Source organism: Mya arenaria, chromosome 5 (genome assembly GCF_026914265.1).
Source record: "Mya arenaria isolate MELC-2E11 chromosome 5, ASM2691426v1".
NCBI lineage: Eukaryota > Metazoa > Mollusca > Bivalvia > Myida > Myidae > Mya > Mya arenaria.
This window is the reverse complement of record NC_069126.1, coordinates 54,261,159-54,272,722: the sequence shown is the minus strand read 5'-3', so window position 1 is coordinate 54,272,722 and position 11,564 is coordinate 54,261,159. Positions and strand designations below refer to the sequence as shown.

The following is an 11,564-nucleotide window of genomic DNA, read 5'->3' as shown; positions in this document are numbered from 1 at the left end:
CCCACACACACTACACTCCTCCCCCCATTAACCTTTAAGGCCGACGGAGGCACTCCTGTCGTTTACCGCTGCCACCAGTAAAGTAAACCTGGGAGGAAAAGTGCGCCCGGTGTGGGGCTCGAACCCACGACCGCCGGAACACTAGCACGGCGCTCTAACCAACTGAGCTAACCGGGCGGCTGGTTGTTACCCACACACACTACAATCCTTTGCGGTCCAGGGTGACTTCCGGTTTATTTCCGGGTTATAACGAAGTACAATAACAGCGGACTAATTATCATTCCAGGTTTGTTATAATTTATTTATTTATATTAGATTTGTCATTTTAATGAATTAATATTACATTATTGTGATATTATTTGAATGACATTTGTTATTTTAGCTATAAATCGCTTGACTGTTTACCTGGACACTTAGTTCTGGTGGGTGGGGTAGATGGTTCAGAAAAGACTGCGGTACTATTCTTATTGGAGTATTATTAACAACAAATAATTCTCATCTATTCTAAAAATATTTGTTTGAAAATCAATACAAATAATACATTAGTCTGGTTTACTTGAAAATCAATACAAATAATACATTAGTCTGTTTTACTATCTGACCATCAAAATCTATTATAAGGAATCTGTATGTACATGACCAGGTATAACTAATAGTCTTATGAATGAACATATATAAATCCTCATCAATATAAGGTATGATATTTATAATGCTTTGTGTATTTTATAACTATGTAATAAACATTTTACTTAGAAAGAGCAATTATGTCATGCTGTCACCTGTGTAGTCTTCTGAATAATTTGTTACTAGTTAGTTATGTTTAAATATTATGATGGCCACAGGACTAGTCACATACACCCAGGCCTGCACTTAAATTGTCCAGATTGTCTTAAACCCCATCCATAAATAAGTCTGAGAGTTATTTACTTTTTTTATAAAAAATATACTTTTATGTTCCATTCCTTTCTTTACAGATATTATTCAAATATGCTGATGTTATCTTCTGAGATCATTACTTTCAATGAAGAACATCACTACAATTGGTTGGACTGCTAGATTGGTAGCAACGTGATGGACAGCTAGTGCCTGTTGAAACACTAATGTTGGTTGGGCATCTATTGCTTACTGGGCCGCTATATTGGATGGACCATACGTGTTGATTGAACAATTATAAATGGTTGGACCGGAAGTGTTGGTTGGACCACCAGTGTTGTTTGGACTGCTTGTTGGACAGAATGTGTTATTTGAATCACTGTTGGATAGACAGTTATTGTTGTTTGGACAGCTATAATCAGTTGATTTACAAGTTTTGGTTGAACAATATTTAATGGAAGCACAAGTGTTGGTTGGACTGCATTTAATGGATGGATATCTACTTGTGCCTGATTTGACCAAAATGAAGTGATGAAGTGATGATTGAACTGCTACTGTAGGTTGTCAGGTCATATTGGTTGGATTCCCATTGCTAGTACTTGTTGGATCTTTTTGTTGGTTTAATTAACTGTTGTTTTTTTGAGTGTTATTATTAATGATATTCATACATGTATAATATGTTTAATACGTGCTTAGTATTCAACACTTATGATGATGATTATTATTATAAGAGATATTATTATTCAGTAATCATAAATAATTATAAATATATATAATTAAATAAAAAAATTATGTCCTTGTACTTAAGTTATGTTTTACATTTACAATGTGCATCAATGTGAATTTGGTGATTTTTCTGATATTTTATGGACTTAATCTTTTTTCAGAGTTTGTTAAAATTTCTAAGTTCTCATAGCTTGCTCCATATAATATAATTTGTGGTCCAAGCTCGTGCAAGCTCGTAAAGATAGCAAGCTCGCACGAGCTTGCTCTTGTCAAAACCTTCTCATAACGCGATCTCATACAAGCTTGTACGAGCAAGCAACAGGGGAAATTAAGATTGTGCAAGGTCGTAACGAGCTTGTCGCGAGCTCGTACGATCTTATTGAAAGAGCGTATTTTCATAAGGGAAGTCCTCTCACTAAAAAACCCGGCCCCATCCCCCAAATGTAAAAATTCAGACCTTTTAAAAGCATACTCATGTCAATAAGCGTTTGAAAAATTCATGATCATTAAATAAATGTTAGTTCCTGGCTAATAGAAATTTCTACATAATTTAGGATATGAAACTAATTAAAATGTTAGAATACATTTAAGGTACAAAAGTAGTCCAACCATCACTAAGTAATACAAAAAGTAAATAATGCGAAAATTTCTTTTTAAGTAAAATGTTTATACAAATATTAAAAAAAAAATGTGAAGAGTTTTTTATAAAAAGGTAAATTATTCCTTAAATTTCTATGTATAATCATAGTATGGTATGATGTGGGTTTTTTTTTTTTACTTCCCTAAAATATATCATTATATTATAAAAGTAGCATCAAAAAGGCCTTATTATAAAATTTAATCCATGCAAAAGGTATATACTAGTAAATTAATACAATTGAACATAGAAATAATCTCAATTAATGTAATGTCAAACATGCATTAACACATCTAACACATAAATTACCATTCTTCCCAATTATCGATTTGCAGATTCATATTAAGTATTTTATTATAATACTTTTAGCTATGCCGGTATAATTGAAGCGGATACAAGGAGTAAAATGACAAGCACAAAGCTAACATCCACCCCCGCGAGTGCATCATTTATAGACGTTGAAAAGACCCCTTCAGTTTCTGAAGTCTCGACTCCTGAGTCACAAATGGCCAGCAGGTAAACAATTCCTTTGATATACATTAAAGGCACATACTCATTTATACATCTTAATACTGACATCAAGCAGTATATAGGAACATAAATCTAAGAGAATCTTTTCCGAGTAAGGAAAATGCAAATATTAAAGATTTTACTTAAATGCCCAAAACACACTATCAAATCTTAAGATGTGTTTAAACTAGAATATTGACAAAGATTGAAACCATTAAAAATGCTATTTTTTGTATGCTTTAAGCTTTTTGTTTAGAAATTCGATGAAGTTTAATCACATTACTGATGCTAAACAAGATCTTTTACACTGAATTATAGCCTTTTTAATATTTAACTTTTTCTTTTTGTATGCCACATTAGCTTAGTGGACATGTTTTTTGCTTTTTCCAAAACATTAAATTTGGTCATACAATTTTTTACACATAAAAGCAAATCTAAAATTTTGATATCAAACAGTAAATATTTACATGACTAGTGTTTACATAATTATGCATTATTGTATTGTACTACCAGTATGTGAATGAGTTTCTTTAAAGGGATGCATATACAAAACTATACAAGTTATAAAAAATAATGATTAGGGTTTTCACCTTCATCAAATTTGGTTTTTTAATACTAGAACTCATTACTCATCATAAATCATTAGCAGTTTTCCTTACTTATTAGCTGTGGTGATTAACTTCCGAAGGGGTGTGGCTGTTAGTATTAATGTTAATAAAATAAATAATGTTTAAACTATTTTAGTGAAGTGGGCATTCTTACATCAGGGCTAGTCAGGAATTAAAGTCTTCAGAAGAGAGTGCAGCTGAGTAAGTTCCAGTCTTGACATATCAAATCTTTAGATGTGTTACTTTTAAAAACAAAAATATTTTATTGTGATTAAATGATTCTGATTTTTGTTGTTCCAGGAACCTTAAAATAATAGAACAACTTCTTGATTTTAAAGTTGTATTCATTATGGATACATAAATTGAGTCACATTTGGATGATGTATCAGTTTTGTGATGAAATTTGTAATATTGGCCATTCAGAGATTTCAAAAAGAAGGAATCTGTCTTTCCTGGACCCATTTGAGTAAGTTTTTAGCAGATGCAACAATGTTGATAATTGTTAAAAAATCTTTATTTAATAAATAGGTCTCTTATACAAATACATTATTTACATAGAACAGTGAAACCACAATTTCTATTTATTGCAATTATCAATGGTTATAAGGAGTGAATAACCCAGTGCATTGAGATAATAGTTATTAAAGAACTTGTTGTATTTCTGGTTTTTAGCATCACTATTATTTGACATCATACTTCAAGAATCTGATGAGGAGGCTGGTGATGATCCAGATTTTGAACCCGACTTCAACATGTCAAGTGTACTGTACAGTTATTGCAAGAAAAATATGAAAAAAAATAACTTGAACTTTTCAAATATAGAAAATAAAAGGTAGCATTTTACTTACTCCAAAATCTGTGAAAAAGACCCTGTTTTGTCATTTTTTTATAATACCTTAACAAGAGCTCTTGTATGAATTTGATCAGGGCTTTCATCGTTGGAGCAATTATTTTGAATGATTTTAACCTCATTTTTTCAATATTTTAACAATAGAACAAAATGGAAAATAAAAGACAGCAAAGTCTTAGCTCATCTACTTTGAACACATTTTCGCAACAGCTTAAAGCTACACTCTTACAGATTGACAATTTTTACATTTCTATTAAGTTTTGTCCCAGGATCAGCTGTTTTTGACATTAAAATGCCTTCATTTGAGGCATATAAGATAATTTACCATAGAACATATCTCAATTGCTTGGAAAACAGCAAAACACTCTCTTCTTTAGCGTTTGAAAGACTTTTAGCTTAAAATATCAATTTTCGAATGTAAATATGAATAACTGCACTTCCCTCTCATGTCTGCAGTGTTATATTCGAAATATTAACTGAAAATTTGACTATTGAAATCTAACACAAAAATTAAAAAAAAGTTGTCTTCTCAGTCAATCTGTGCAAATGCAGCTTTAAAGATCATAAACAAGAAAGTAAAAGAGAGGTTGATACTTTGTATGAGAAATATGTAGAGTAGTGACAGCAGGTGTAGACATAGGAATTGATGTAAGACGGGGCCCTCCTTAGGAACACAACCTTTTCGCAGGGGGTTCAGGCCCCCCCCCTCCAGAAAAATTGATGTCTTGTCAGAAATGGTTTACAGACAATGCGAATGTCCGTCGGACAGTCGGACATGTCCGGTATATTTCAATTTTGACCGACGAAACTTTTGTTTTGGTCGGTCACAATGTCCGGTGAAAAATTAAAGTCAGCACCGTTTAATTTTCGGAAAATTTACTTTCAGTTTCTAAATAAATGTTCGGAGTTATTTTTATATCATGATTATTCAGCGTGTTAATCCGTGCTTCACTATTTGTAAACCCCGTTTCGACATGTTTCCGTAAAAGCCGATAAAACGCGTAAGGTTCCGATTTCAACTGGTACTCTAATACTTTTATTTTACGGAAATGTTCAGAAATTACAAAATTCCGTATGTAGTGGTTCCCGGCAATCGTGTTAATTTAAATATGATGATTAATATACCGAGCTGACTTTCATTCCGCTCTGTTTAACATTGCCAATAACAAGAACTCTACTTTCGTTTTTGCATAAATGTTGTGCCTGAGTTTGACTTGTAGTACAATTCGTTACATTTTATAACCCTATTGTATCTTTAATTTAAAGATGAATTAAAAGAGTAAGATCTAGCTGTTTCATGGGTAGACGAACCAGATATGAGGTTTTTTTTGGGAGGCAAGGGAAGAAAAAAATTATGACATTTATAAGATCCGAATAGTGATTTTTTTTACATTATGTTTGGCTTTTTTTTGTAATTTATTATAGTTCTGTAGGACAAATCTAACAAAAAGAACTAAACCTGTTATAATGGGGAATTACAAAACTTATTTAAAAAAGAGGCTTAAAATCAAGGTTTAGGCTGATGTTACTGAATACTGTTTGTAACATTGCGACAGGTAAAAATTTGGTGCGACAGGTAAACTTTCGGTGTTTACCTGTCGCAATGTCCTGTGAAGAAGGAAAAGTTTTCGCGTTGTCTGGGTTTAATTTGAGCGTTATTTCATAATTTTCTGTATTTCGGGCACGTAGACCCTACCTGACCTGAGAGAGATATTTCTGTTAATGTGAATATGGATGTAAACAAATTATTCTTTTTAATGACAATCTGAAATGTCACGTTATCTTATATATTTTTCCCTTCCACGCCACGCATTTTGAGACTGTTGTTCTAAACACAAACTTGTTTAGGCCTGATTTGAAATAGTGATAACTTTGATGATTTGTATTTTTTATGCATCATACTGCTTATTAGTAATTAGTGAAAACGTGATAATACACTTTCTTGCTACAAAATTGTCATTAAATAATTTGGTGTTATTTAGGCCTGGGAACCTCCAAAACTGCCCTGATGTGATATTTGAAGAAGCAGTATTTTGTCAGGAAGAGGCTGAAGAAAGTGATGGTGAGGAAGCCGAGGTAGCAAATCCTGCAGTTGGCCAGAAAAAGATAGTAAATGAAGCTGATATTGATGCGCTATGTAGCACCCCCACCTGTATTGTATTCCTCGACCAGCTCCTAGCTTTGGCAGATATGAAAGTTTCCACTTGTCAGATATGCGGCTCCAAAGACATCGAGATGCAGGAGAGCTTTAATGGATCTGCAGCCATCATAGAATGGGTAAGACCTAATTATTGAGAGCATGCTTATGAGTTACTGAAGGTAATGCGGTAAACAGGGTGTTTTGATTTTCCAAACTACAATACATATATAAGTAGATTGCCAAGTTATGTATCTATGAAAAAATAAGCTTTTATCAATTCTGGCGAATTTTAATAACCTTTTAATTTTGTGTATATTTACAAAGAAATAGTTAAAGGTGAATTTACTAAATTGCCATCCATCTGTGGGGGTGGGGGCACAACCCTATCCCCATTGAAGACCCACCACTGTATTGTCAATTATATTTCTTGTGATCATGTACATTACTAACATTTATGAAGCTGTCATTGCAGGCAACTGAATATTTTACCCCTAGTATGTTACTCACCAAAGTAGTTTAGAATTTGTTTTTTATCTACCAATAGGTATGTCAGGCCAAAAGGCCACAGAATTACACGCTGGTGCTCCCAACCAACACTGGACAGAGGGGTTTTCTCCAGTGACTTTCTTATCTCTGCAACAACAGTCCTCTCTGGCAACAACTTTGGAAAGATGAAACTTTGGGCAGACATGTTGCAACTGAAGTTTCCATCAGCCACAAAGTTCTTCTGAATTCAGCGTACATACCTTGTGCCTTCTGTGGACCAATACTGGTAGACCAACCAACAAGACCTGTTCCAATTTCTTCATGGAAAGGATGTAGTCATACTAGGTGTGTTGTTAGAAATGTTAGGAGTTCATCTTGGGTCAATTATTACAGCATACCTTTGACATTATTCAGTTGATTTTTTACTATGTTGACCACATGATTCCATGTTCGTATCAATAACTTGTCAAGTGCCTTAAAACTGGTATGTATTTGTTATCAGCAGCAGATGTCACTGTTTTGTTTTTATCTCAGTTTTTATAGGTTTTTTTGTCATTCTTCTTAACGTGACACTCTTATTCAAAATAAATACATACACGTATATTACAAACATAAATTTTGAGTGTCAGATAAACTTTTAACTACTTACTAAATAATGCACTATGGAAAATATTAGTTACTGATAATAAGATTGTAACCGTGTATTTAATAGCTGAAAACGCACTAATATTAAATGATTGGTGAGTGCTAAAATATTTACTGTGATCTACTATCGTCTCATAAGGTAGAAATACTTCTCTCTTTCAAATTAACCTCGGAATCCTTCATAAGAACTATTGTTTTCGACCTTAATTCATCGTTTTTAGTATATCAAAACATTTGTATTAATTGTGATAAATCTTATTTGGGAGTAAGAGTGCATCTTTAACTTGTCCCTATTATCATATATTCATGCATGTATAATCTGGTTGATATATAGCTGTGTCCTGTCTGCTCCAAGTTGCAAGGACCAGTTAGAAAACTTTGAGTAAAGATGGCAAATCCGATAAACTGTTTCAATTCAACTATAATGTTCATTTTTCAGGAGATGGCCGAAATGACAGTCCTGATCATTCTGCCCAGTATTGTTAATATTCTGTCATGGACAATGAAACGAAGAAGGTCATTATTCTAAAAACAGTAGACAAACGTGAAACAGACAGAAAGTCAGTTGCTATGGAGAAGGTGGCACTTAAAGCTTGCCTCGAGGATCTCTTACAAAACCAGGTCAACATCACAGAGCTAGTAACAGATGGCCATTTAGGAATCGCAGCAATGATGAGTAAGTTTTCCAGTATTATTTAGGTAAAACGTGTAAGCTATCATATCCATATTTTATAATTAAAAAAGAAAATTGATGGTACATTGTAATTTTACTATACAATTTCACAATAATACAACTATTAAGTCTCTCTGGTATGCACATGTATGTGAGTGTATTGAATGTTAAACCAGAAAAGCCCACTTATTCCAGATCACCAAAACCTTTATTTGACTGGCAGGAATCAAACACTGGCCTTCTTGCAAAAACAAGTGGGAAAACATTATGGAAAATAATTATGAGTTTATGGCCGTTATGAAGTTGATCAATATTTCAGACTATTGTATTGGGGCTAAACATTGGGCTTTCTCCACTGAATAAGGATGTTTTAGGCAGAAAATATAACAATTCTCCACAATCGGATATATGCTTGTACGATTAAACATTCTCATGATATTTGGCACGAGGCAAAGAACCTTGGGCAAAAAAATATTTAAGGTAAGGCAGCTTTATTCGGTGATATTTGAAACTTGTTCGTAAATTTACTAGTAATATAAGAGTTTTAGCACAGTAAGATGAACAGGAAGGTTTTGGAGTCACACAGTTTTGGAGTCACATTTTGATGGTCTTAGAACTTATTACTTCAACTATTACATAAATGTATAAAAAGATTTGTTTATGTTACTAATCAATGGTTTTTAATCATCATTTTCAGATTGTGCTGAAGAAAGAGCATTCAGTTCTTCGACCATGGGTCAAGGACATTGTTAACCACTTTTGGCACTGTTGTAAAGTTGCCCAGACAATCAAGGAGTTTGTGGTAAATACATAAAGAATTGTATTCATTTAGTGTTTAGAATGCCTTGTTTTCTTCTGATAGTGTATCTTTGTATTCTTTTTTCAAACAAGGCCTTATATTTGTATCATGAAATATATCATGAAAGTGCAATGACTTAAGATGAAAGTATATATGTTGGTATATTGAGAAGTTTTGATAATTCAGAAATGACATTTATTGATGGTAATAGTAGATAATGAAATGTTTGAAATGCTGATTCAGGATGGATACTACGAGTGTAGTCGTGGGCCTCTGAATCCTGAGGAGAGAAATAAACCATGGCTGAACAAGAAAGAAAACTGCAGTACCCTTGAAGCCCTCACAGCCATTGTCCTTGACAAGCACCTTCTATCAAAGATAGCAAACTATCTGAACTCCAGGTAAATAAATTTCATGTAGCAAGCTTTGACTCTTTCCACATATTATATAAGTCTTAAGTTTCAGGCTATTTATGTAGGAAAACAGTAATTAGCATTTCATTAAGTAACTGCATCAAAAGATCTGAATTTGGTCCCATCTTTATGACATGAAGTCTGGGTCCTCAGCGAACTTTACTTTCTTCAGTTTGTGCAAAGTGAAAATATTTATTTTGGTTTCTGTTTCCATCTTTTGGATGAGTGTCAGTATGCTTAAACTATTTACTCGCAGTTGAAACCTGTGTTTACTTGCCAGTTGAAATATTGTTATATTGACAGAATTTTCCAGGTTGTGCACAAGTACTACTTATAAACACAGCTTTTGCTCATTCCTCTAATTAAGTTTATGCTTGAGTGTTATTGCATGCATGTGTGTGTGTGTGTGTGTGTGTGCAAATTTTTTCTGCCTCAGCTTATTGCCATGTAACAGGGTTTTATGTTTACTGGTGACTGCTTGCCATTTCCCTGCAAGTTTAGTTGTATAAATATGTAAGTTAATTAAGTTAATTTAATTGCTAATAAAATGTATACTTCTTTCAGAAGTACAGCTGACCTGGAAGGCTTCAACCAGCACATCCTTATGTATTGTTCGAAGTGGTTCTCGTACTCGCCACCTGTTTACCGCATGAGAAACCTCATAGCAGCAATCGATCACAACAATCATTTGGAAAGGGAATTTCAACATAACAAAGATGGCTCTGTTAGGTAAGAAAATGAGAAGTTTGTCATACACCATGCTCTGAAGCACCACAATGACCGGAATTTGGGAGTGTAAGAATATGCATAACTGAAATATGTGGCTTTGACCATAATCTACAAAGAGAAGGTATAAAATTGTACATCTTTATATAATCTCTTTCAGCTTTGATTTCTATACTTCATGAAGTGTATAAATGTGATCTAATCTTATTTTGTAAAAAATAAATATTTTTCGTTTTGTTTGAAGGCTAAATCGTGTCTGGAACAAGAAAAGTGGAAGATGGGCCGTATACCCTGTGAAAGAGAAGAAAACATTTCTATACATAGAGTCACTGAAGAAGCAGATATTGATGTGTCGCTTGACTGACAATGTCGGGATGAGTAGAAGAGCTGTGATGGAGGAGCAAGACCCTCGACGAATATCTAGCCACCTTGGTCCATTATCTCCCAAACCAAGCAGGGAATTGTACAGGGAATTGTACAGCGAACAAGAGTCTAGGTTTAAAAAATGACATTTTTTACAGGATTTCTACTTGCTCTGATTTTCATGAAACTAATGACAATGGTTTATTTACTTGTTTGAAACCGTAACACATGAGGTCAGAATAGATGTTCAAACTTAATCAGAATGTTCACCTTGATATAATGTTTAGGGAGAGAGTTTGTCACATACTCTCAAAAACAAGGTCACCTAGTCAAATCTTTAGAAATATTTGGAAATACTAGAAGCAATTTATGTACTGTATGTATGTAAATGTAAACTCCAATATGTAAATGTGTGTATATTTTTTTTCTTCAGCTAATTTAGTTACACTACCTTCTAAATGTGAACACTTAAGAAGTATAAATAAATGTTTTGATTATGTATAAAAGTGAATGGTACTTTCCCAAAGCCTTTGGTAAATAGGGTATAACAAAAGCAGATTAGATATTATAAATGTTGCACATTTTATCTTCATTTTATATGTGATAACACGGTGATTTTTTTTGGTGCAATTTACTGCCTTCTAAAGGCTGTTTCCCCTTGCGAAAACTTTTCCATTTTTCACAAAAATTTATTATTTTTTCCCAATTTGTAAAATGAATAATGTTGATGAATAAAAAAGCAATGAATGTCTTGAAAAATAAACAAAATCTTGACACGACCAACTCTTTCACGGCATTAAGTATACATATCATTATGAAGGTGAACATGTATATTTGCCATTATATTTGCTATTTTTTTCTGATTTTGTATTTTTCCCAATTTGGACTTTTTTGCACAGGCAGTATAAATATTTCCTAAAATATCGCTGTGATAATGATTGTGAAGTTCTCCAAAAATAACATATGTCAAATTGAACAGTTGTTTTTCATGAAATTGATTATCTTTCTTAAAAAGAAAAAAAATAAGGCCAAACAAAAAAGTGTTTGTTTCAGGTAACCCGGCTGACCCTAGTATGTTTTTCAAAAAGAAATGGCTTCCGAACATAAACTGTCAA

At 33.2% G+C, this 11,564-nt stretch overlaps 1 protein-coding gene and 1 non-coding gene across 4 annotated transcripts; one reads left to right on the top strand and one right to left on the bottom strand.

The window, feature by feature from the left end:
* Positions 1-103: 103 nt before the first annotated feature.
* On the bottom strand, positions 104-177 carry Trnat-agu (transfer RNA threonine (anticodon AGU)). The gene has a single exon. It is a non-coding gene; the product is annotated as a tRNA-Thr (tRNA).
* A 6,838-nt stretch (positions 178-7,015) lies between these two features.
* Positions 7,016-11,425, top strand: LOC128235074 (uncharacterized). Of its 3 annotated transcripts, none has more exons than XM_052949790.1 (7): positions 7,016-7,175; positions 7,915-8,151; positions 8,468-8,628; positions 8,846-8,950; positions 9,191-9,348; positions 9,925-10,089; positions 10,331-11,425. In XM_052949790.1, exons 3-7 carry the CDS (start codon positions 8,557-8,559, stop codon positions 10,593-10,595), a joined length of 765 nt encoding a protein of 254 aa, XP_052805750.1. In that variant the 5' UTR covers positions 7,016-7,175; positions 7,915-8,151; positions 8,468-8,556; the 3' UTR covers positions 10,596-11,425. The 3 variants fall into 3 exon arrangements, with proteins under 3 accessions (XP_052805750.1, XP_052805751.1, XP_052805749.1); XM_052949791.1 differs by having other exon boundaries at positions 8,344-8,628; XM_052949789.1 differs by having other exon boundaries at positions 7,915-8,628.
* The last annotated feature ends 139 nt before the right edge of the window (positions 11,426-11,564 follow it).

Coding starts and splice junctions, on each gene's coding strand:
- LOC128235074 (XM_052949790.1), top strand. CDS start 8,557: ATGCTTGTACGATTAAACATTCTCATGATATTTGGCACGAGGCAAAGA. Junction 8,629..8,845: donor TGGGCAAAAAAATATTTAAG/GTAAGGCAGCTT, acceptor CATCATTTTCAG/ATTGTGCTGAAGAAAGAGCA. Junction 9,349..9,924: donor GCAAACTATCTGAACTCCAG/GTAAATAAATTT, acceptor TACTTCTTTCAG/AAGTACAGCTGACCTGGAAG.